Source organism: Anomaloglossus baeobatrachus, chromosome 3 (assembly GCF_048569485.1).
Source record: "Anomaloglossus baeobatrachus isolate aAnoBae1 chromosome 3, aAnoBae1.hap1, whole genome shotgun sequence".
Taxonomy (NCBI): Eukaryota; Metazoa; Chordata; class Amphibia; order Anura; family Aromobatidae; genus Anomaloglossus; species Anomaloglossus baeobatrachus.
Window position 1 is genome coordinate 542,199,928 of NC_134355.1, and position 26,336 is coordinate 542,226,263.

The following is a 26,336-nucleotide window of genomic DNA, read 5'->3' on the forward strand; positions in this document are numbered from 1 at the left end:
GTTTGAGTCCCTCCTTCACAATACCCAAAATCCAGCCGCTGGATGAGATGTCTTTCCAGGCGTGGGAAGAGGGGGGGGGGTTGGGGTAAGATGGGTCGGTCTCTTCCCATCCACAGAGGGACCGAACATAGAGCTGGGTTGTCTCTTCCTCCAGTCTCCACGCTTCCTGCTTCTTTGGGGGCTTCCTCCTGGCATACTTCATCTTCCGGAAGGGATGAGTCCTGAATGGAGTAGATGGGAAACCATTCTTCCTATCCCCCAATTTTTCCAAGATATCATCCAAGGCCTTACCGAACAGGAATTCCCATTTACACGGTATGGAACAGAGCTTCAACTTTGGGAATCACCTGGCCAGCTCTTAAGCCACAGGGCCCTTCTGGCGGCGTTCGATAAGGCCGCAGACTTTGCGGCCAAGCTCATAGTGTATGCCAAGGCGTCAGCCAGAAAAGATGTTGCGCCCTGTGCCAGGTGTAGAATGGCGAGGATCTTCTCCTTAGTGACATTATCCTTCAACAGGTCCTCGATCTGTTGAAGCCATACCATCAAGGACCTTGCAACACAGGTGCCCGCTATGGCTGGTCTTAATGCCCCTGCCGACGTCTCCCAGGAGCCTCTAAGGTAGTTGTCAGCTCCTGTCCAATTGGTCCTTGAGACTACCAAGGTCTTCAAAGGGGAGGGATGATTTATTTTTTTTGCTGACTACCACCACATCGATTTTGGAGCTTCTATTTCTTCATCATCAAAGGGATATTTTCTCTTGAATGATGAGGATAGCTTTTCTGTCTGGACTTCTCCACTGCTCTTCCATGAGCTTCCTGACTATCATTCACCGGGAAAGAACGCCTACTCCTCTGTTCCAGCCCCTTGAACATAAGGTCTTTTAGGGATTTGTGACCCCTGGTATTCAATAGCCCCATGGTAGACATGACCGCTTTGACTAGGCAATTAACCTCAGCCCTGTTAAAACAAAGCCTGCCTCCAGGATCTTCATCCGATGAGGTAGAGGAAGAAGAGGTACCTGACGAGGAATCTGAGATTTTTCCAAAGTCTCGGGCCTGCTCTCTGGCCCCGCTAGTCTCCCTTCTTACTTTTACTTGTGATAAACCTTTAAAAATGACTCCCTAATTTCTGGCCAAATTATAGGCTTAAGGCTGACAGTGAAGTTCAGGGTCTTCTCACTAATTGTCCTCTGGATGCAACTAATACACAACTCCTTCTGTGCCCCAGATGGTAATGGGGACTTACATAGAACACATTCCTTGTTCTTTAGCTTCACTGACCTCTTCCTAAGCCTCTCCTAGTGAATACAGGAACACAAAAAATAAGGGGACCCCATTAGTGGGAATACAAGGAAGATCACTTCCTGCTCCGAAGTTAATGGAGGTACCGGATCTGGAGGCTGAATCATCCACTGCATTACCAGCAGACTCCCAGCATATGCATCTATGCAGTTCTTATCTGCAAGTAAGTACTCTGACTTATGGGAAGCTCCTCCTCTATAGAGAGGGGATATCAGTGAAACTTATATCTACATGTGTGTGTTAAGGCCCCTTTACACACTGAGACTTTCTAGCAATCCCAACCTGGCCGGGATCGCTACAAAGTCTCTGGTGAGTCGCTTGTGAGCTGTCAAACAGGTAGACCATACCAACGACGCAGCAGCGATACGGACCTGCAGAACGACCTAGCTAGTCATTGGGGACATTGTAAAGTAGCTTTTTCCTTTCGCCACGACAGCACCCACGAGAGAGGGATCCGCCCCCTTCAGGACAGGAAACCTACAGATAAAAAGGGGCGGTCCCCCTCCCTCATCAGTTGGTTTCCTGTCCTGCATGGAGAGGAACCTACAGTACCTGGGTCTAGTGGAGTCCGTGCGGTCTCTAGGGGAACGGCGGAGCTCAGGATTCCAGAAGCACGGTCGGTGGAGCTCCCCTCGTGGACTCCATCCTCCGGTGCAACTCGTCCTCTTTCCCTTGGTCTGGCCTTGTCCTCCTGGGAAATGACGCCTGCAGGACCGCACTGGTGAGTAAGCTGTTCGCGGTGGGGCCGGTGGCTCTCCCTGTGCTGACACGGTTCCTGCTTCTTCCGGGTGGCGGACCACGTGTGCACAAGGGGGGGCGTGTCCGGGAACTGCCGCGTCAGCGCGCGCGAGTACTGCTGCAGGGACCCGGAAGTGGACGGAACACTTCCGGAGGAACGGATGGCTTGGAGACTCGTGGATCCCTCCTGATGTGCATCAGCTGCTGACGGTGAGTTGCTGTGTGCGGTGAGTCCGGCGCTCCCCCTGCACCACGTGTTTGCAGTAGCGTGTATGCGCGCGGGGGGGGGGGGCGTGTCCGGGACTTGCTGCGTCAGCGCTCATTGCTACGATAACGACGCAGCTAATTACCTGGCGGTGACCGGAACTGCAGGAGCGGTGGGGGGAAGGCGCAGTTAAAAAGAGGGGCTTCCTTTCTAATAGAAGTTATTCAGCTTCTCCACAATCGAGTGATGGGAAGTCCCCGCGCCTCCCCTTCCCGGGACCTTTCTCCGTCCAGGGATGCTGGACATAAAGACTCCAGTGACACCAGGAGTTCCACGGGTCGTAAGAGGAAGGAGGACACTGCATCCTCTAAGGACAGGCTAACAAAGCATTCATCTCCACCTCCAAAGCCGGTATCCGTTCTTTTTCCTGATATGGGTGAGTGAACTTCGTGAATGTTGCCCTATACTGATGTCCCCTTCCGGTTCTGTTCCAGGCACCTAAGAAAAGCACTGCTAAAGCGAATAATAAGGAATGCCCCCTGTGTGCCTGCCCCCTCCCTAAGGACTACATACAAAGACTTTGTAGACCCTGTATCCAAGCTATAAGGGGGGAGGCTTCGGCTTCTACTACCCTCCCTCCGGACATCAGGGAACTAATCCGTACAGAGATTCAGGCTTCTCTTCAGTCACTTCAAGGGTCTAAAAAACCCAAGAAAGCTCACCGCCAGCATGATTCCCCCCCGTCTTCTGACTCAGCGGAAAGCCAGAGTGATTCTTCTTCAGCCTCTTCCTCATCTTCTTCTGATGAGGCTGGAAAAGCATGTTTTTCCTTAGATGGGATGGACGCGTTGGTGAAAGCCGTTCGATCAACCATGGGGGTTGCAGAAGAAAAAACTCCCAAATCTGCTGATCATACCTTATTTGCTGGGCTCACTCAAAAGAAACGGAAGTCTTTTCCCGTAAATGAGGCCCTTAAAAGCCTTGTTCGCAAAAAATGGCAGAAACAGGATCATCGCGGGTTCCTCCCGTCTTCTTCAAAACGAAGGTATCCCTTTGATGACACGGACTTGTCTCAATGGTGCAAGGTACCAAAGGTGGATGTGGCCGTGGCAAAATCCTCCAAAAAATCAGCACTGCCGTTCGAGGATATGGGTTTTTTACGAGACCCTTTAGACCGTAAAGCAGATGCCTTCCTGCGAAAAACCTGGGAAGCCTCTGCAGGGGCACTAAAACCCGCCATTTCTGCCACATGTACAGCCAGGTCACTTTTAGTCTGGCTAGATAACTTAGACAAACAGCTTAAGTCAGGCACCTCCAGGGACAAGATTGTTTCTTCACTACCCTTACTTAAAGACGCAGCTAATTACCTGGCAGATGCTTCTGCGGACTCTGTTCGTCTGGCAGCCCGAGCGGCAGGGTCTTCTAATGCGGCCCGGAGAGCCCTCTGGCTAAAATCGTGGAAAGGGGACACATCCTCAAAATCGAGACTGTGTGCACTTCCCTGTGAGGGTGAGTTCCTCTTTGGTCCTCAGCTGGATGACATACTCACCAAGGCTGGTGATAGTAAAAAAGGGTTCCCTAATGCATTTGCTCCTCCTTCTAGGCTCCCGTATCGCAAACGTCATTTCCAGCCCACCCGACCTGACCGCAGGGATAGATCGGACAACCCCGCCTCTGGGTCCAAGGGGGCCCTGTTCGGAAACCCTTCCTTCCGTAGGAAGTTCCCTAAACAATGATGGGGGTTTTCCGGTGGGAGGCAGACTCCGTTTTTTTGCGACCATTTGGCAGACCATCACTTCCAGCTCCTTTATACTGGATTTGATTTCTCTTGGTCTCCGGCTGGAATTCACCTCCCTCCCTCCTCAATTGTTTTGTCTTACACCCACTAGGAGGTCGGAGGGTCAACATAGCGCACTGGTGTCGGCAGTCCTCACTCTTGTAGAAAAGCAGGTTCTTGCACCAGTCCCTTTACATGAGAGGGGTAGAGGGTTTTACTCCCCCCTTTTCTTAGTACCAAAGCCTGATGGGTCATTTAGGACCATAATTAATCTAAAAAAGCTTAATCTCTGTCTAAAATACCGGCCTTTTAAAATGGAATCCCTCCTGACCACTATAAAATTGCTCTACCCCAATTGTTACATGGCGGTCCTTGACCTCAAGGATGCGTATTACCACGTCCCGGTCCACCCACATTATCAGCAGTACTTTCGGGTTGCACTCTCCATTCACGACTCTGTTCACCATTTCCAATTCACGGCCATGCCCTTCGGCGTTTTGCTCGCCCCACGGATTTTCACTAAGGTCATGGCGGAGGTCACTGCTCACCTTCGAGAGCAACAGACTTTCATAATCCCGTATCTGGATGACCTAATGGTTGTGGGTAACACGGCGGCACAATGTTCTCTCCGTCTCCATCATGCTATGTCAACTCTGGGCCGTCTCGGGTGGCTTTTGAATCTACAAAAATCTAGACTCACGCCATCCACTTTTCAGTCTTTCCTAGGCATGCTCCTGGATTCCCGTCAACAGCGTTGTTTTCTCCCATCGGACAAAGTGGCAAAAATCCAGAGGATTGTACGACACACAGAATCACAGATCACTCTCTCTCCGGTCCGCCATGTCTCTGTTGGGGTCCCTGACCTCCTGTATTCCCGCTGTCCAGTGGGCTCAACTTCACTCCAGACAACTGCAGTGGGAGGTGCTGGCAGCGACAAGGTCCCATCCAGGGTCCCTCGATCGTCCTCTGATCTTGACGGACACTGCTCGTGCGTCCCTGACTTGGTGGCTACGGGAAGAGAACTTAACCAAGGGGAAGGAATGGCATGTTCACCCCACCAGTGTTCTCACGACGGACGCCAGTCCCTGGGGGTGGGGGGCTCACCTGGGGGACTCTATGACCCAAGGTCTTTGGTCCATGCAAGAGTCGACTGCGTCTTCCAACCGGAAAGAACTCATGGCGGTCAGTCAAGCCCTGATGTCTTTTCTTCACCTCCTCAAGGGCACCCATGTACGACTTTGTACGGACAATCAAAACGGTAGTCGCATACATCAACCGCCAAGGGGGGGTCGAGGTCGTCTTCCCTCATGTCCACGGCGGTTCACCTATTGGAACTCGCCGAGACTCATCTATTGTCCCTCTCTGCGGTACACATCCGAGGGGTGGACAATGTCAAAGCGGATTTCCTCAGCCGTCACACTCTCTGTCAGGGAGAATGGGTCTTACATCGGGAAGTTTTTGCTCAAATCGTGCAGTACTGGGGCCTCCCGGTTATAGATTTGTTTGATACCAAAGACAACAGGCAGTTGAAACAGTTTGGATCCCTGAACAGGGCAGATCAGCCGACAGTTCTGGATGCCCTTCAGGTCCCCTGGCAGTACAGCCTTGCTTATGCCTTTCCTCCCATGATTCTTCTGCCGACGGTCCTTCGGAATATCAGGGAAGATCAAGCTCGCATTCTCCTTATCGCTCCCTTCTGGCCCAGGCGTCCCTGGTTCTCCCTCCTGAGACATATGTCAGTGACGGACCCCTGGGTTCTCCCATCCCGACCGGATCTCCTGTCACAGGGTCCTTTCCTGCATCCACGCGTCAAGGGACTCCACTTGACGGCATGGAATTTGAAAGGGCGTTACTAGACTCCCGGGGGTTTTCCGGTCGTCTTGTGGATACCCTGCTACAGAGTAGGAAGCCAGTGACCACCCGTCAGTATGGTCGAGTATGGAAACGATTCCTTGCCTCCTTCCCTAATGCCTCGCCTTCTGTGGTCCCGATCCCCTCTATTCTGGAGTTTCTCCAGTCTGGGAGGGATCTGGGTCTGTCGGTCAGTACCCTTAAGGTACATGTGTCTGCCCTGGGTGCCCTCTACAATTCTAATATAGCTGGTAATAGGTGGGTCATACGTTTCATCAGGGCGTGTGATTGAGGTCAGCCGCTCCGTCTCACCTGCCCGCCCCCATGGGATCTTACTCTCGTTCTGGATGCCCTAACCCGTCCACCCTTTGAACCACTCACCTCAGCGTCTGACAAATTGCTGTCCTTTAAAACCTGCCTCTTAGTAGCACTCACTTCTGCCCGTCGTGTTAGCGATCTTCAGGCTCTTTCTGTAGATCCTCCCTTCCTTAGGATTTTTCCGGATCGTATTGTTCTCAAAACGGACCCCGCTTATTTGCCGAAAGTAGCTTCACAGTTCCACCGGAGTGCAGAAATCGTCCTTCCTTCCTTCTTTCCTGTCCCTACCACACCAGAAGAATGCCGTTTTCACACACTAGACGTCAGGGAAACTATTCTAGCATATATCTCTCGGACGGCCCCTTGGCGTCAGGATAGGGTTTTGTTTGTTGCCTTTCAGGGTTCCAGACGTGGTCGTCAGGTGACGAAGCAGTCCTTTGCCCGATGGATGCGGGATGCCATTTCTGTTGCGTATGAGTTGAAACATGAGCCTCTTCCATCCCCTGTGCAGGCTCATTCTACTAGGGCGATGGCTTCCTCTTGGGCTACCATGGCAGATGTCTCCATTGACAGTATTTGTAAGGCTGCCACCTGGTCCTCTCCTTCTACTTTTTACAAACACTACCGGCTGGACCCTTCTTCCTCCTCAGACCTTGCTTTTGGGAGATCGGTTCTTCAGATGGTTGTCCCTCCCCAAGTGTGTTTTCTCTCCAAATCTCTCGTGGGTGCTGTCGTGGCGAAAGGAAAAGACTATATTACTTACCGGTAATGGGATTTTCCAGAGTCCACGACAGCACCCTGTACACCCCCTACCCTTTTACTTTCTCACCCTTTGGGGTCGGTTGTTCTTTTTGTCTTACCTTGTTACTAATTCATGGCGGTTCCTCTCCATTTCTCTGAAACTAACTGATGAGGGAGGGGGACCGCCCCTTTTTATCTGTAGGTTTCCTGTCCTGAAGGGGGCGGATCCCTCTCTCGTGGGTGCTGTCGTGGACTCTGGAAAATCCCATTACCGGTAAGCAATATAGTCTTTTGAAAGGGAAGTCGCTAACGACGTCGCTGTAAAGGCCCCTTTACACACGGAGACTTTCTAGCGATCATGCTGCACAGAGGGAAACAAAGGACCAAAGAATGGTCGTGAGAGATGTGTAGTGATCAGCAACCTCACAGCAGGGGCAAGGTCGCTGATGTGTTTCACACACTGCAATGTCGCTGGGGAGGTCGCTATTACGTCACAAAACCGGTGACGTTACAGCGATGTCGTTTGCGATGTTGCAGTGTGTAAAGGAGCCTTTACAGTGACTAAGAAACTTCTCACCGAAGGACCAATTTACTCCTTGATGCTTTAAACAAAATGTGAGTATTGGCTTATCAGGGAGAAAATCAAAAACTTTGGTAGAATGATGACCAGGCTGCTTATTGACTAAGACAAATTGTTGTTTCAGTATATCGTGCTTATGACCCCATTGTGGACAGCCCCTGAGGAACCTCCGCTTGATTGGAAGTCCTGGAGGGGAAACACGTCGGGCAGTGAGCCACGTTTGGCGGCAAAGAACAGGCCACTGGGCTGATCAATTACAGGAGATATATCTTCATGTGGTTGCATAGGAAGTTCCTTTTATCTGTAAAGAAAACTCTACCCTAGATCGACTGAATCACTTTCAATTGAGATTAAGGGGGGAACCAGATATCATGTCTGTCAGTATTTCTGATACAAATTTGGTAATATTGTGAGAGGCAAGCGTGAGAAACCACCATATAATTTTGTAAGACCCCTCATTAAGTATAGCAGCACAAACCAGCCTGCAGTAAAGGGTCATTCAAGGCCAGTCAATGCTGAGTGGGGGCACCACAGCGTTATTTTTTTTTAGGGTGCCGACTTCCACGGTTAGGAAGGGGGAGAGTAGGGAATGAGCCCAGGGACCCACCCCAAACCATAATCTATGCACCAATGGTTTGTTTTTAACTTGCACTTTTGTGTATGATGTATTTATTAACCCCTTCACGACCGGCCGATTTTTCGCTTTCCGTTTTTTTTTTCGCCATTCTTTTTCTGAGAGACGTAACTTTTTTATTTTTCAGTCAATATGGTCATGTGAGGGCTCATTTTTTGCGGAACGAGCTGTAGTTTTAAATGAAACCATCAGTTTTACCATATAGTGTACTAGAAAACGGCAAAAAAATTCCAAATGCAGAAAAATTGCAAAAAAAGTGCGATAGCACTATGGTTATTGAGATTTTTATTCACTGTGTTCACTATATGGTAAAACTGATGTGTGGGTGTGATGCCTCAGGTCAGTGCGAGTTCGTAGACACCAAACATGTATAGGTTTACTTTTATATAAAGGGTTAAAAAAAAATTGGAAGTTTGTCCGAAAAAAGTGGCGCACATTTTACGCCATATTCCGTGACCCGTAGCGTTCTCATTTTTCGGGATCTATGGCTCAATGACTGCTTATTTTTTGCGTCTCGAGCTGATGTTTTTAACGGTACTATTTTTGTGCAGATGCTACGTTTTGATCGCCTCTTATTGCATTTTGCGCAAAAGTTGTGGCAACAAAAAAACCATCGTTTTGGCGTTTGGAATTTTTTTTGCCGCTACGCCGTATACTGATCAGATTAATTGATTTTATATTTTGATAGATCGGGCGTTTCTGAACGCGGCAATACCAAATCTGTGTATATTTTTTATTTTTTTAACCCTTTAATTTTCAATGGGGCGAATGGTGGGTGATTTGAACTTTAAGGTTTTTTTTTAATTTTTTAAAACTTTTTTTTTAACTTTTTTTTTTATTTTACTAGTCCCCCTAGGGGGCTATTGCGATCAGCATTCCGATCGCTCTGCAGTATCTGCTGATCACAGCTACAAGGCTGTAAACAGCAGATATGCTCTCTTTCTCTTTTGCTGTGCCGCTGGCACAGCGAAAGTGAAAGCAAGTAAGGTGTAGTACAGGAGTCATCACATGACCCTGTGCTACCATGACAACTATCGGGAGTCACGTGATCGCGTCACGTGACTTCCGGTATCGGGCGGTAAGTAAATGTTTACCGCGATCGCGCTTATAATGGCGCTGTCACATATTGACAGTGCCATATAAGGGGTTAAACGGCACGAGCAGATAACGATTCTGCTCGTGCCTAGCAGGCACACATCTCAGCTGTGAAAATCAGCTGAGATGTGTGCCGATCGCAGCATGATGCTGCCGGCAGACCGCGGGCAGTAACATTATGACCGCAAGGACGTAATTATACGGCCCGCGGTCGTTAAGGGGTTAATAAAGTTTATACATTTTATAAGGGGCTTCTTTTTGGTTTAACAGTCTTCTGGTTCTCCCATCTTGGGACAGGAAACTGAACTGATGCGGAGGAGAGGTGCCGCCCTTTTATTTCAGTGGAAGACTCCTTTAAGACCATGCTCCTGGCATGGTCTAACAAGCTTGCCGTAGCTGGCTGACCCGAAAGCAGTCATGACAACCTTGCGCTGGCATGGCAACAACATGACATGGCCCTTGCGTTGACGTCGCGAGGATGCAGATGGGACGGCAGAGGGAGCACACTTGCTCTCGTCGCCTCCTAAATGCTGCGATGTATATCTATGATGGCACTAAAGGGGTTATGCAGCCCAGGGCGGTGCAGGCACCACTTCCTGGCAGCAATTGCGTGTGCAAAGCTCCTGTACACATGCGATTGCCAGCACGACAGTTGACAGTTACAGCAAAGCTTGGCTGTTGGTTAAGCTGAGCTTTCACTGTGATCATGCCAGGCACAGTGTGGAGACACGGGGGTCAGTGGGTGCTCTCGTCCGCTGACCCGGCCGTCTTTAGAAAGACAGCACGGCCCAAGGCTCATCCCAACGGAACGCCCAACCTCCTTAACCATGGACGGAACACAGACAACACAGGATAAGGGAATCACAATATTAAGACTTTATTGGATCCCCCAAACAATGAACTGCATATGTCACATTACCAGCAAAACAACAGAATGTAACCGGAAACAGTTTCCCACTCTTCCGCTGGCTCACCAGGGATTAGAATGTCCGTGCCTCAGAGCTTCCAGAGCTACTTACTTTAAACCAGCAGTACGCCGCTTTCGGCGGGCACCCACAGAGAATGCAAAAACGCCAGATTTAGGAAGCTGGCTGAGGGCTGCAAAGCCTGTATTCAAGTGACAGGATTGTCCCAAGCTGGATTCCTTCCTAAGGCTGTGTGTCCACGTTGCTTTTTACCTGCTTTTTTGCTGCTTTTTCAACTGCAGCGTTTAATCTCGAAATGGATGTGTTCTGCTTTTCAAGCAAAGTCTATGGGAATTTGGGTTTCTTGTGCCCACTATGCAGTTCAAACTGCAGCCTTTTTCTGGCAGAAATCTGGGCAAAGAAGGGAATTTTGTTACTTACCGTAAATTCCTTTTCTTCTAGCTCTTATTGGGAGACCCAGACGATTGGGGTATAGCTACTGCCCTCTGGAGGCCACACAAAGCACTACATTAAAAGTGCAAGGCCCCTCCCCCTCTGGCTATACCCCCCCGTGGTATCACGGGTTCTCCAGTTTTAGTGCCAAAGCAAGAAGGAGGAAGCCAATAACTGGTTTAAACAAATTAACTCCGAATAACATCGGAGAACTGAAAAACCGTTCAACATGAACAACATGTGTACCCGCAAACAACAAAAAAACATCCCGAAGGACAACAGGGCGGGTGCTGGGTCTCCCAATAAGAGCTAGAAGAAAAGGAATTTACGGTAAGTAACAAAATTCCCTTCTTCTTCAGCGCTCTATTGGGAGACCCAGACGATTGGGACGTCCAAAAGCTGTCCCTGGGTGGGTAAATAAATACCTCATGTTAGAGCTGCAAAACAGCCCTCCCCTACGGGGGTGTCACTGCCGCCTGCAGGACTCTTCTACCTAAGCTGGCATCCGCCGAAGCATAGGTATGCACCTGATAATGCTTGGTGAAAGTGTGCAGACTGGACCAGGTAGCTGCCTGGCACACCTGTTGAGCCGAAGCCTGGTGACGTAATGCCCAGGACGCACCCACGGCTCTGGTGGAGTGGGCTTTTAGCCCTGAAGGAACCGGAAGCCCCGCAGAACGGTAGGCCTCTAGAATTGGTTCTTTGATCCATCGAGCCAGGGTGGCTTTAGAAGCCTGCAACCCCTTGCGCGGACCAGCGACAAGGACGAAAAGTGCATCGGCACGGCGTATGGGCGCCGTGCGGGAAATGTAGATTCTGAGTGCTCTCACCAGATCTAGCAAACGTAAGGCCTTTTCATACCGGTGAACCGGATGAGGGCAAAAAGAAGGCAAGGAAATATCCTGATTAAGATGAAAAGAGGATACGACCTTAGGGAGAAACTCCGGAATGGGGCGCAGCACAACCTTGTCCTGGTGGAACACCAGGAAGGGAGCCTTAGATGACAGAGCTGCCAGCTCAGACACTCGCCGAAGCGATGTGATTGCAACAAGAAACGCCACTTTCTGCGATAGCCGAGAAAAGGAAACTTCCTTCAGAGGCTCGAAGGGCGGCTTCTGGAGAGCAACTAGTACCCTGTTCAGATCCCATGAATCTAACGGTCGCTTGTACGGGGGCACAATATGACAGACCCCCTGCAGGAACGTGCGCACCTTAGGAAGACGTGCTAGACGCTTCTGAAAAAACACGGATAGTGCCGAAACTTGCCCTTTAAGGGAGCTGAGCGACAAGCCCTTTTCTAACCCCGATTGCAGGAAGGAAAGAAACTTGGGCAATGCAAATGGCCAGGGAGACACTCCCTGAGCAGAGCACCAGGACAAGAAAATCTTCCACGTTCTGTGGTAGATCTTAGCCGAATTCGACTTTCTAGCTTGTCTCATTGTGGCAATGACTCCCTGAGATAATCCAGCAGATGCTAGGATCCAGGACTCAATGGCCACACAGTCAGGTTCAGGGCCGCAGAATTCTGATGGAAAAACGGCCCTTGGGACAGTAAGTCTGGTCGGTCTGGCAGTGACCACGGTCGACCGATCGTGAGATGCCACAGATCCGGATACCACGACCTCCTCGGCCAGTCTGGAGCGACGAGTATGACGCGGCTGCACTCGGATCTGATCTTGCGTAGCACTCTGGGCAAGAGCGCCAGAGGCGGAAACACGTATGGGAGCTGAAACTGCGACCAATCTTGAACCAAGGCGTCTGCCGCCAGAGCTCTTTGATCGCGCGACCTCGCCATGAATGCCGGGACCTTGTTGTTGTGCCGGGATGCCATTAGGTCGACGTCCGGCACTCCCCAGCGGCGACAGATTTCCTGAAACACGTCCGGGTGAAGGGACCATTCCCCTGCGTCCATGCCCTGGCGACTGAGGAAGTCTGCTTCCCAGTTTTCTACGCCTGGGATGTGAACCGCGGATATGGTGGATGCTCTGTCCTCCACCCACATTAGAATGCGCCGGACTTCTTGGAAGGCTTGCCGACTGCGCGTCCCTCCTTGGTGGTTGATGTATGCCACCGCTGTGGAGTTGTCCGATTGGATTCGGATCTGCTTTCCTTCCAGCCACTGTTGGAAGGCCAGTAGAGCAAGATACACTGCTCTGATCTCCAGAACATTGATCTGAAGGGTGGACTCCTGCGGAGTCCACGTCCCCTGAGCCCTGTGGTGGAGAAATACTGCTCCCCACCCTGACAGACTCGCATCTGTCGTGACTACTGCCCAGGATGGGGGCAGGAAGGATCTTCCCTGAGACAATGATGTGGGAAGGAGCCACCATTGTAGAGAGTCTTTGGCCGTCTGGGAAAGCGAGACTTTCCTGTCCAGGGACGTTGACTTCCCGTCCCATTGGCGGAGAATGTCCCATTGAAGTGGGCGCAGATGAAACTGCGCAAAGGGAACTGCTTCCATGGCTGCCACCATCTTCCCTAGGAAATGCATGAGGCGCCGCAAGGGATGCAACTGGCCCTGCAGGAGAGATTGCACCCCTGTCTGTAGTGACCGCTGCTTGTCCAGCGGAAGCTTCACTATCGCTGCTAGAGTATGAAACTCCATGCCAAGATACGTTAGTGACTGAGTCGGTGATAGGATCGACTTTGGAAAGTTGATGATCCATCCGAAAGACTGTAGAGTCTCCAGCGTAGCATTCAGGCTGAGTTGGCATGCCTCCTGAGAGGGAGCTTTGACCAATAAGTCGTCTAGGTAAGGAATCACCGAGTGTCCCTGAGAGTGCAAGACTGCTACCACCGCCGCCATGACCTTGGTGAAGACCCGTGGGGCTGTCGCCAGACCAAATGGAAGAGCTACGAACTGAAAATGGTCGTCTCCTATCACAAAACGTAGAAAACGTTGATGTTCTGTAGCAATTGGCACGTGGAGATAAGCATCTTTGATGTCTATTGAGGCAAGGAAGTCTCCTCTGGACATTGAGGCAATGACAGAGCGGAGGGTTTCCATCCGGAACCTCCTGGCGTGCACATGTTTGTTGAGCCGTTTTAGGTCCAGAACAGGACGGAACGAGCCGTCCTTTTTTGGAACCACAAAGAGATTGGAGTAAAACCCTTGCCCTTGTTCCTGAGGAGGGACTGGGATAACCACTCCTTCCGCTTTTAGGGAATCCACCGCCTGCAGCAGAGCATCTGCTCGGTCTGGACGTGGGGAGGTTCTGAAGAACCGAGCTGGAGGACGAGAATTGAACTCGATTCTGTACCCGCGAGACAAAATGTCCGTCACCCACCGGTCTTTGACCTGTGACATCCAAATGCCGGAAAAGCGGGAGAGCCTGCCCCCGACCGGCGATGCGGAGGGGGGGGCTGGAAGTCATGAGGTAGCCGCTTTGGAAGCGGTACCTCCATTTGCTTTCTTGGGGCGTGTGTGAGTCCGCCACGAATCTGAGTTTCTTTGCGTCCTCTGAGTCCCTTTGGACGAGGTAAATGGTGTCTTGCCCGAACCTCGAAAGGACTGAAACCTCTGCTGCCACTTTTTCTGCTGAGGTTTGGGTGTTCTGGGTTGTGGTAAAGAGGAGTCTTTACCCTTGGACTGCTTAATGATGTCAGCCAATGGCTCGCCAAACAGTCTCTCTCTAGACAAAGGCAAACTGGTTAAACATTTTTTGGAACCAGCATCTGCTTTCCAGTCCTTTAACCACAAGGCTCTGCGCAAAACTACCGAATTGGCGGACGCCATTGAGGTGCGACTGGTAGATTCTAGGACCGCATTGATAGCGTAAGACGCAAACGCCGACATCTGCGTGGTAAGGTGCGCCACTTGCGGCACTGCTGGATGCATGATAGCATCCACTTTTGCTAAGCCAGCTGAAATAGCCTGGAGTGCCCATACGGCTGCGAATGCCGGAGCAAACGACGCGCCTATAGCTTCATAGACAGATTTTAACCAAAGGTCCATCTGTCTGTCATTGGCATCTTTAAGTGAAGCGCCATCCTCCACTGCAACTATGGATCTAGCTGCAAGTTTGGAAATCGGGGGGTCTACCTTTGGACACTGTGTCCAGCGCTTGACCACCTCAGGGGGGAAAGGGAAACGCGTATCTTTAGATCGTTTAGAGAAACGCCTTTCTGGGTGAGCGTCGTGCTTCTGGATTGATTCTCTGAAGTCAGAGTGATCTAACAAAGCACTCAATTTACGCTTGGGATAAAGGAAACGAAACTTTTCCTGCTCCGCAGCCGCCTCTTCTGCTGAAGGGGCTGGGGGAGAAATATCCAACAGCCTATTGATGGCTGAGATAAGGTCGTCTACCATGGCATCCCCATCCGGGGTATCCAGGTTGAGAGGGGTTCCAGGAGTGGATTCCTGATCACTCTCATCAGACACATCACAGGGAGACTGATTGCGCTGAGACCCTGAGCAGTGTGAAGACGTCGAGGGTCTTTCCCAGCGAGCTCGCTTAGGGTGGCTGGGGCCATCATCTGAGTCATAATCCTCGGCCTGTGAAGCCGGGGACCCCCCTGTGGGCTGGATACATTCCAAGTAAGGGGGACCTGAGGACAGAGGCCTCGCCGTGCCCAGAGACTGAGCCCCATGCATAGATTGCAAGGTCTCAAGGATTTTTGCCATAGATACAGACATATTATCTGCAAAAACTGCAAAGTCCGTCCCTGTCACCGGGGCAGAACTTACAAGCGTCTCAGCCTGGGTCGCTACCTCTCCTGACTCCGGCTGGCGAAGCAGCACCGGGTCGGAGCATTGCACACAATGGGAGTCATCAGAGCCTGCTGGTAGATTAGCCCCACATGCAGCACACGCAATATACACAGCCCTTTTTGCCTTGGCCGCCTTGCGTTTTGAGGATGACATGTTGCTGCTTCCACAGAGCGATCTGGGATATGCAGCCAGAAGCGCACCTCACAGTGCAAGAAATACAATATCTATATAACTGTATCCAGTACACTGATACACAGTGAGGCACTAGAGGGACCAGCACAGAAAAATCGCTTACCGCCCGCTTAAAAAGCGGGTGTGTGGTCGCCAGATAGCCCCTAGTCCAGGTCTCCCAGAGCCTTGCGTCCTTCCTCCAGCCAGGCATGCATGTAATGGCTGCCGGCGTCTCGAGAGAGGAAGGGGGGCGGGCCCTGGGCGTTCCTGGCCAAGAGCGGGAAGCCTGCTTCCCTCTGTGCCAAGTGAGAGGGCTGGAGCATGTAAATCAGGCTCCAGCCCTCGTCGCTGCTTGCGAACAGCGTCTCTCCCCTACCCTGAATGACAGGGTGGGGGCGGGAACGAAACGGAGCTGCCGGCGTCCTAGGCCCAAAAAGCCGGGGACTAAAGTTATAACCGCCGCCGCCGTAAAAGCGCGGACGGCGGATCCCCGGCGCACCACAAGTCACAGCAGCGCCGCCCGGTCCAGAGGGGGTCGGCGCTGCGTTCCCAAACACAAACAATCCCCCAGTAATCTGTAGGGACACCAACTCCACGTTGCGGTCCCCGGCGCACTATAACACCCAGCCAGCCCGGAGTGTGTCTGTGCCTGCCGGGGACACAGAGTACCTGTAAGATGCAGGGCCCTGTCCCTGATCGTACTCCTGCTCCGTCTCCATCAGGTTCTAATGGGTCTGTGGATGGAGCCCGGCATCAGAGCTGAGAGGCCGGCAGGATCCCACTTCCACAGAGCCCTACCAGGGGATGTGGAAGGAAAACAGCATGTCAGGCTCCAGCCCTGTACCAGCAATAGGTACCTCAACCTTACAACACCATCCAGGGGTGAGAAGGGAGCATGCTGGGAACACTATATGTGTCCTCTTTTCTTCCATCCGACATAGTCAGCAGCTACTGCTGACTAAAATCTGTGGAGCTATGCATGGAATGTCTGACCTCCTTCGCACACAAAGCTAAAACTGGAGAACCCGTGATACCACGGGGGGGTATAGCCAGAGGGGGAGGGGCCTTGCACTTTTAATGTAGTGCTTTGTGTGGCCTCCAGAGGGCAGTAGCTATACCCCAATCGTCTGGGTCTCCCAATAGAGCGCTGAAGAAAACTCTTTGCAGTTCAAAACGCAAATGGCAAAAACAATTGACATCTCAATTGTTTTTGCCATTTGGGATTTGCACTGCAAAGCTGAGTTTTTGTCCAAAGTTCTGCAACAAAAAGGCTGCAGTTTGAACTGCATAGTGGGCACAAGAAACCCAAATTCCCATAGACTTTGCTTGAAAAGCAGAACACATCCATTTCGGCATTAAACGCTGCAGTTGGAAAAGCAGCAAAAAAGCAGGTAAAAAGCAGGTTAAAAGCAACGTGGACACATAGCCTTAGGTAGTCCTTCATATCTCAGCCGAATCCTTGCATTTGATGCTGAAGTCAATGTATTATAATCTAGGTTCGGTTATGGCTTGCCAATCGGATGCGCAGGTAGTAGATTGGTATCATGTAGCAAGAGTCTACCTGGGCAATGGACAGTCCTCCTCCTTATACCCCTGATCTCTCCATTCAGACCATTGGGGTCTTCACGATTGGTGGATATGACTGGGCTCTTATTGGCTAGATTTCAAGCCGTATACAAAATATCCCTAGTAGTAATGGTCTCTGGCAGAGACGAGGGAGGGACAGCTAAGTTACATCTCATCTAGCAATACACATAGTAATACAATGGGAAGTTCGCATGATTGATTTGTCTGGGTATCTGACATTCACTGGCCAAGGCAATTAAATGAATCAACAAGAACTTTAAACACTAGACGCCTAAAAGGTACCGTCACACATAACGAGATCGCTACGAGATCACTGCTGAGTCACGGTTTCTGTGACGCAGTAGCGATCCAGTTAGCGATCTCGTTATGTGTGACATCTACCAGCGATCAGGCCCCTGCTGTGAGATCGCCGGTCGTTGCAGAATGGTCCAGGCCATTTTCTTTAAAGGCGATGTCCTGCTGGGCAGGACGCATCGCTGTGTTGGACACTGTGTGACAGGGTCACAGTGACTGCTGAGATTGTTATACAGGTCGCTACTGCAACCTGTATTGTTCCTGCATCGCTGGTAAGATCTGACTGTGTGACATCTCACCAGCGACCTCCCAGCGACTTACCAGCAATCCCTATCAGGTCGCATCATTTTCGGGATCGCTGGTAAGTCGTTGTGTGTGACTGGGCCTTAAGAGTCTTGTAGAAACAAGGAGGGGCTTATCCCCAGTTTATAAACAAACTATCATCATGTCTGGCTGAATTTTAAGAAACTTAACCCATGCTAGGCACTGACAGAGTCCATGTCGTCACACACACCTCCCGGCTTCACTATCAACATGACATATGGACACATCCATTTACAGGAACTCCCTGAAAAATGAGACTTACCAGTACATCCAATGTCAGGAAGGGATTAAGAGGTTAATAACTTTATACACCAAGCACTCTTTCTTAAGATACTAACCTTGACCCTTTTTCCTAGATTTTTTCTTCACTCCAGGAGATGCACCAGACAGAGCCATACCGAACAGATCATCATCAACAAGACTGCATGCCGGAGATGCTAAACACAAAACAAAAAGTAGTAAATGGAAACCAAGTGGTATTCTAATCTCCAAGATCCTATCCCAATATGTAGTAGGCATAATAATAATAATCTAATATATAAAGCTCAGTGTGTGTGTGTGTGTGTGTGTGTGTGTGTGTGTGTGTGTGTGTGTGTGTGTGTGTGTGTGTGTGTCCCCGCTAAAGGAATCCGCACTATTGCATTTACAATCACGAAATTTTGCACAGACACCAGGGAACGTCATAGACTATGTTTGGGCGGGATAATTTAACCCCGAGCTTTCTAGTTATACTACAAAATCCTACAGCCATTAAACTGAATGCAGCTGGGAGTTATAGGCTATAAATAGCAACTGTCAGTGGTTGCTATAGGAACAAAATAAACTGTTAGGATAGACAAATAGAGAGAGAAAGAAAAAGATAGCCCGGGCAAAGAGACAGCCAGACAGAGACAGACAGACAGACAGAGACTGGGAGAGAGACAGTTACTATCCCGGGCAACGCCCGGGTACTACAGCTAGCAGTAATAATAATAATAATAGCAAATACCTCCAATTCAAAATACAGTATAATTCTCCCGATTAGCTATGTTGCTTACCTCATGTGCAGGGTATTACAGAAGCTTAGGTATTCATGGTTACGAACACGCATAAAGTGACAGTCGGTTAGTTGCTAATGGTCATAACCATGGATGTAATGCCCTGCACATAAGATAAGCGACGTAGCTTATCAGAAGAACTACATTACATCTCTAACAGCTATTACTCCTGCTACATATTGAGATAGGATCTTGGAGATGGGAATACCCCTTTAATTCAATATCACAAATATATATTTAAAAAAAAAAAAAAAAAAACACGATAAGCAATTAAATAACTCATTTTTAGCACATTCATCATGTTCGTTCTGTCAAACTTACATTTAGTTTTCCGAGGAAGCCATTCTTCTTCAGAATCATTGGAATCACACTTAACTTTTCTCAGTTTCGGTCTTGTAAAACATAAAATCTCAGTATAAACAAACCCCGATTGGTGGATCATGAATTCATTTAGCAATGTTTTAAAGAGGAAATTTCACCATTTTGGGCCTGTTAAACTGGCCACATCATAGAATACTTTAGTAGCTGCAGAATTCAGTAAAACAGTTTTTTCATTTCCCATTTCCTTTTGGAAATGATAACTTGGAAAATGTAGGCTATGATTCTTGAAAAGCCATCTGGGCAATACTAGGGATTTGTCCCTGGGGTGTGTCCTTCATACCCTGCATGAGATTGACCAATCATAAGAAGGCGGTGTCATGCACAGGAGAAAAGAACACACCCCCCTCTCCTCATTGATCTCCACTTTGCTGCATTTCTAGACAAAGAAAACCAAATAAAATTTACTGGAATATACGTTTACAATGTGTAGAAGCATGTTCACACAGGCCATTAAACAGCAACACCTAAGAAGAAAGCAGAAATGAGCAAATACCCTAAAATAAATACATAATTTACAATAGTGCATGTACAATTAAATGGCGTACTTAGCTACGGGTATTTAGTTATGGCTTAAGTACATTTTTTATTTTTTTTGCTCTGCATCTACTATTCGATCATGTGGCCAGTTTAACATGCTGAAACTGGTGAAAGGTATTCTTTAAAGTGGTTGCCTAGTGAAAATAAATGACCTATCCACAACAAACAGTATGTGATCATTTATAGATCGGTGGTGGCTTGATCGCTGAGATCTTCACCGATCGTCAAGGACACTTTAATCCGTGTTAGGGTACTTTTCCACTTGCGTACCGCTTCCAATTCAAGAGCATTGGAAGTGATATGCTAATGACCCTCTGCTGCGAGCCTCAGCTGAGTGTCATGCGACTGTGATGCGATCTTGCCATCGTATCACAGCCTCAGAGAAAAGGGAGGGAGCACTTTCTCCCATCTCCTCTGTCTGTCTGTCTCTGCAAATATCGCACTGCAGTCGCATAACATGCGAGTGCAGTGCGATGTTTCACACACTACCATAGGCTTGTATGGGGGTGCGTGAGCCAAGACTCGCTGCAAAACGCAGCTTGCTGCAATTGCAACGAGAGCACATTTCGTGTCAAGAAAAAAAAAAAGATAGCGGACACTGCCTCATTGATTAACACTGGTGCGAGTGCGATCCGATGTTTTATCGGATCGCACTCCCACATGAAAATCGCAAGTGGAAAAGAGCCCTTAGACTGGAGCTCCAGTATGCATGTTAAACAGCTACGCCATTTATTGGCTATGGGGCTGCATTAACAAGCTGAAAGCAGTGATTTGCAGCCCCTGAGGGAGGAACGTAATGCAATTCCCACGTGTTCCCTTCTGCTCTATTCTAAATGTGAGAAGAGTGCCCAATTATGATGATCAGTGGGGATTCCAGCAGGTGGACCATCACTGATCTAAAGGTTATCACCTATACCAGTGATGGCGAACCTATGGCACGCGTGCCACCAGGGGCACGCTGAGCCCATTCTGGTGGCACACGTGCTGTCGCCCGATTCTGCAGTTTTGATCTGTTAGTGCAGTGGCGCCGGCAGATCAAATCTGTGTTGGAGCGGAGGAGACATTTCTCCTCCGCTCTGACACTCCTCCTCTCCCAGGCTGCAGGTGTGTTGCCTAGGAGACGGAGGAGCGGCGCCGTCTGCTGGCCGCGTCGGAACTGAGGACCCAGCAGCGCGCAGCGGGGGAGCGTGTGCAGGTAAATTGTGTGTTGCGCTTTTTTTTTTTTTATAACTCGTGTGCGGCTGTGCCAAGGTGGGGATGGGGGGGGCAGCGCCAGCATGGGGTGGGGGAACGCACATGGCAGCGTGGGGTGGGGGGAATGCACATGGCAGCGTGGGGTGGGGGAGGGGGAACGCACATGCCAGCATGGGGTGGGGGAGGGGGAACGCACATACCAGCATGGGGTGGGGACATGCATGCCAGGATGGGGGGGAAACATGCTTGCCAGCATGGGGGGGGGGGGGGGGGTGGGCATGCATGCCAGGATGGGGAACAATGCGTGCCAGGATGGAGGAAACAATGCGTGCCAGGATGGAGGATCATGCGTGCCAGGATGGAGGATCATGCGTGCCAGGATGGAGGAACCATGCCTGCCAGGATGGAGGAACCATGCCTGCCAGGATGGAGGAACCATGCCTGCCAGGATGGAGGAACCATGCCTGCCAGGATGGAGGAACCATGCCTGCCAGGATGGAGGAACCATGCCTGCCAGGATGGAGGAAACATGCCTGCCAGGATGGAGGAAACATGCCTGCCAGGATGGAGGAAACATGCCTGCCAGGATGGAGGAAACATGCCTGCCAGGATGGAGGAAACATGCCTGCCAGGATGGAGGAAACATGCCTGCCAGGATGGAGGAAACATGCCTGCCAGGATGGAGGAAACATGCCTGCCAGGATGGAGGAAACATGCCTGCCAGGATGGAGGAAACATGCCTGCCAGGATGGAGGAAACATGCCTGCCAGGATGGAGGAAACATGCCTGCCAGGATGGAGGAAACATGCCTGCCAGGATGGAGGCAACATGCGTGCCAGGATGGAGGAAACATGCCACGATAGGGTACATTTACCAGGAAGGGGTACATTTACCTGGATGGGGGTAAATTAACCAGGATTGGGAACATTTACCAGGATGGAGGACATTTACCAGGAATGGTGTACATGCCGGGATGGGGGAACATTTACCAGGATGGAGGACATTTACCAGGAATGAGGTACATGCCATGATGGGGGAACATTTACAAGGATGGGCAATATGTCATGATGGGGTACATTTACCAGCATGGGGGAACATGCCAGAATGGGTAACATTTACCAGGATGGAGGACATTTACCAGGATGGGGCCGTGATAGGGACAAATATACCAGAATGTAGGAAACATATATCAGGATGGGGGACATGTTTACCAGGAAGTGGCCGAGGAAGAACTACACAATGATGGGGAGGGGAGCCACTCGTACGTCTTTATGGGATTTCAAGATGTTCAGACTTTGAAATGTAGATGTGGATTACAGGGTGACATCTGATTGCATTCCAGGCTAAAATCTCTGTCTAATATGCTGCAATTTTTTCCAGAAAGATCAATCCAACTGCTGTGTCTGGAAAGGGCAGGGGCTCAGCTTCAATGTGTGGTAAGCATGAGCGTGATGCCCCTGCTGAAGAGAAGAGAAGACGGCAAAGGTAAGGTTACAATTAATTATTTACATAATAGGATTGGTTGGCACTTCGGAAAAAAAATTGGGTTTAGGGCTACAGTTTGGGCACTCGGCCTGTAAAAGGTTCGCCATGACTGACCTATACCATGGACAAACTTTTTAACAAGTTTACAAGTTAAGAAAAAGCATGTTTTTCAAAAAATTCTATGGTGACCTTACAAGCTTCTTTTATTTATCTTTTTATTTTAACCAAGAAATTTAGGTTTTAACCACTTGAATCCGAATGGTTGGCAACACCACTGTCACATGATTAGACAATGGTAGAAGACAATAAGGGTGTCTAATGAAGTTTTACCATTATGCAGCTCTATCATGCACGCACCATGTACAAGGTGTTGGGGGAAGAGAAAAATTAAGAAAAAAAAAAAGAAACAAAAAAACAAAACGATGTATTAGGAGAATTTTATACGAGATGAGCAATTCTATTCTTTGGTGTCCAATCCAGTCCTCCATAGCAGCCGCTGTTTATTTCTGCATTCATCATTCTTGGCCAGGTATCTTGAGTGCCCTTCCTGAAAGTGCAGGACCTAGTAAGCACAAGAAGCACTGAGGCCCATGAAAACTGTGTGCCATGGAGGACCAGATGCCAGACCAGGGAAGAATGAAATTAATTGCTTGTCTTTACAACTTACTCATTAAGTTTAAAAAACGGTCACAAAGTTAAGATGCATCTTGTTCATTGCTTAACCCAGCTGGAGTTTGATTTAGTGGACCTGTCACATGTATAGTGCTGCACTGAGTACTTGGATTTCAACTAGTTAAAATGAAGTGTTGTGGGGGGTTACAGCCTGCACACAGCAAACAATGGAGCTGTGAGATGTTAGAGTATACTGCACTTTCAGAAGACTTTTTAGAATAAGCTGTCCTAGGTGTACATGACTACTATTTCTTGTACCAGTACTTTTATCAGTTTCTCTCACTGCATTAGAAGCTGCAGAATTTTCTTTCTGTGCTCTGCCTTTTTCTCCCTCTCCTATTGCATAGGCAATGCAGACAGATTTGCTAACAGATTTAGGGCTCATGTGCACGTTGCGTAATTGCATGCATTTACGCTACATATTGCACTGCAGCATAAATGCATGCGTCCTGCGTCCCCTGCACAATCTATGAAGATTGTGCATGAGACGTGTGCACGTTGCTTTTATGCACGCAGTGATTTGGGTGCTAAAATTTTGACCCAAATCCGTGCGTCCATAAAATGATCATGTCAATTTGTGCGTTCTGGATGCAGCTCCCACTCTGTCTATGGTGGGGGCAGCTGCCATAGCGCATGAAATCGGCTTTTTTTGTACAGAAAAACTGCATCCATTATGCAGAGTTTCTGCAGTGATTTGAAGCGCACATGTGCTGTCAAATCGCTGCAGAATATTCAGCGGGTACGTGCGCATGAGCCAATTATCAGTTTCTGAGATTGAATGATCAGTGCAGGAGTCAAAAAACAAGACTAATAAGTAGAGAAAGAAGGGAATTTTGTTTACTTACCGTAAATTCCTTTTCTTCTAGCTCCTATTGGGAGACCCAGACAATTGGGTGTATAGCTTCTGCCTCCGGAGGCCACACAAAGTATTACACTTTAAAAAGTGTAACCCCTCCCCTCTGCTATACACCCTCCCGTGCATCACGGGCTCATCAGTTTTGGTGCCAAAGCAGGAAGGAGGAAACTTATAAATTGGTCTAAGGTAAATTCAATCCGAAGGATGTTCGGAGAACTGAAACCATGACCCAAAAGAACAATTCAACATGAACAACATGTGTACACAAAAGAACAACAGCCCGAAGGGAACAGGGGCGGGTGCTGGGTCTCCCAATAGGAGCTAGAAGAAAAGGAATTTACGGTAAGTAAACAAAATTCCCTTCTTCTTTGTCGCTCCATTGGGAGACCCAGACAATTGGGATGTCCAAAAGCAATCCCTGGGTGGGTAAAAGAATACCTCGATAAAAAGAGCCGAAAAACGGCCCCCTCTTACAGGTGGGCAACTGCCGCCTGAAGGAGTCGCCTACCTAGACTGGCATCCGCCGAATCATCGGCATGCACCTGATAGTGTTTCGTGAAAGTGTGCAGACTCGACCAGGTAGCTGCCTGACACACTTGCTGAGCCGTAGACTGGTGTCGCAATGCCCAGGAAGCACCGACGGCTCTGGTAGAATGGGCTTTCAGCCCTGCAGGAATCGGAAGCCCAAAAGAACGGTAGGCTTCAAGAATCGGTTCCTTGATCCACCGAGCCAAGGTTGACTTGAAAACCTGAAATCCCTTACTCTGGCCCGCAATAAAGACAAGAGCGCATCGGGCCGGCGCAGGGGCGCCGTGCGAGAAATGTAGAGCCGGAGTGCTCTCACCAGATCTAATAAATGCAAATCCTTTTCACATTGGTGAACTGGATGCGGACCCAAAGAGAGTAAGAAGATATCCTGATTGAGATGAAACAGGGATACCTTAGGGAGAAAGTCCGGGACCGGACGTAGAACCACCTTATCCTGGTGAGACACCAGGAGGGGGGCTTTGCCTGACAGCGCTGCTAGCTCAGACACTCCTTTGAGTGATGTGACTGCCACTAGGAAGGCTACCTTTTGCGAAAGGCGAGATAGAGAGATCCCGCATCGGCTCGAAAAGTGACTTCTGAAGAGTCGTCAGCACCCTGATAAGATCCGAGGGTGCTAACGGACGCTTGTAAGGTGGGACTATGTGGCCAACCCCCTGCAGGAACGTGCGGAACTGCGGAAGCCTGGCTAGACGCTTTTGAAAAAACACGGAAAGCGCCGATACTTGTCCCTTGAGAGAGCCGAGAGACAAGCCCTTGTCCATTCCAGATTGAAGGAAAGAAGAAAAGTGGGCAAGGCAAACGGCCAGGGAGTAAACCCTGAGTCAGAGCACCAGGATAAGAAGATCCTCCAAGTCCTGTGATAGATCTTGGCGGACGTTGGTTTCCTGGCCTGTCTCATGATGGCAATGACGTCTGGAGATATCCCTGATGACGCTAGGAGCCAGGACTCAATGGCCACACAGTCAGGTTTAGGGCCGCAGAATTCAGAAGGACAAATGGCCCTTGAGACAGCAAGTCTGGTCGGTCTGGGAGTGCCCACGGTTGATCCACCGTGAGGTGCCACAGATCCGGGTACCACGATCACCTCGGCCAGTCTGGGCGACGAGGATGGCGCGGCGACAGTCTGACCTGATCTTGCGTAACACTCTGGGCAGTAGTGCCAGAGGAGGAAATACATAAGGCAGTCGAAACTGCGACCAGTCCTGAAGTAGCGCGTCTGCCGCTAGAGCTCTGTGATCCGTGGACCGAGCCATGTATGCCGGGACTTTGTTGTTGTGCCGAGACGCCATTAGATCGACGTCCGGCGTTCCCCAGCGGCAACAGATCTCTAGAACACGTCCGGGTGAAGAGACCATTCCCCTGCGTTCATGCCCTGGCGACTGAGAAAATCTGCTTCCCAGTTTTCTACGCCCGGGATGTGAACTGCGGAGATGGTGGAGGCTGTGGCTTCCGCCCACAGCAGAATCCGCCGAACTTCTCGGAAGGCTTGACGACTGCGTGTGCCGCCCTGGTGGTTGATGTATGCAACCGCCGTGGCGATATCCGACTGAATTCGGATCTGCCTGCCCTCCAGCCACCGCTGGAACGCCTTTAGGGCTAGATACACTGCCCTTATCCAGAACATTGATCTGAAGGGAGGACTCTGTCAGAGTCCAGGCTCTCTGAGCCGAGTGGTGGAGGAAGATCGCTCCCCACCCTGACCGACTCGCGTCCAATTGTGACCACAGCCCCGGCTGGGGGCCGGAAGGATTTTCCCTTCGCCCAGGAAGTGGAAAGAGAGACGTTCTTGTCTAGGGACGTCGACCTCCTGTCACATTTGTGGTGTCCGATAGAAGCGGACGCAGACGAAACTGCGCAAGGGAACTGCCTCCCTTTTTTGCCACCATCTTCCTTAGAAAGTGCATGAGGCGCCTCAAGGGGTGTGACTGGGCCCGAAGGAG

The 26,336-nt window shown here is 49.9% G+C and overlaps 1 protein-coding gene across 4 annotated transcripts in view; it reads right to left on the minus strand.

The window, feature by feature from the left end:
- Positions 1–26,336, minus strand: part of HLTF (helicase like transcription factor) — a 274,018-nt gene that overhangs the window by 62,416 nt on the left and 185,266 nt on the right. For all 4 annotated transcript variants that reach the window (XR_012751708.1, XM_075340799.1, XM_075340800.1 and 1 more), the window contains exons 11-12: positions 19,044–19,114; positions 18,024–18,122 (exon numbers count right to left, since the gene is read on the minus strand). Coding sequence is in view for 3 of the 4 variants with exons in the window: in XM_075340799.1 (XP_075196914.1) it covers positions 18,024–18,122; positions 19,044–19,114 (170 nt within the window). In the remaining variant the exon portion in view is untranslated. The remainder of the gene's footprint in view (positions 1–18,023; positions 18,123–19,043; positions 19,115–26,336) is intronic.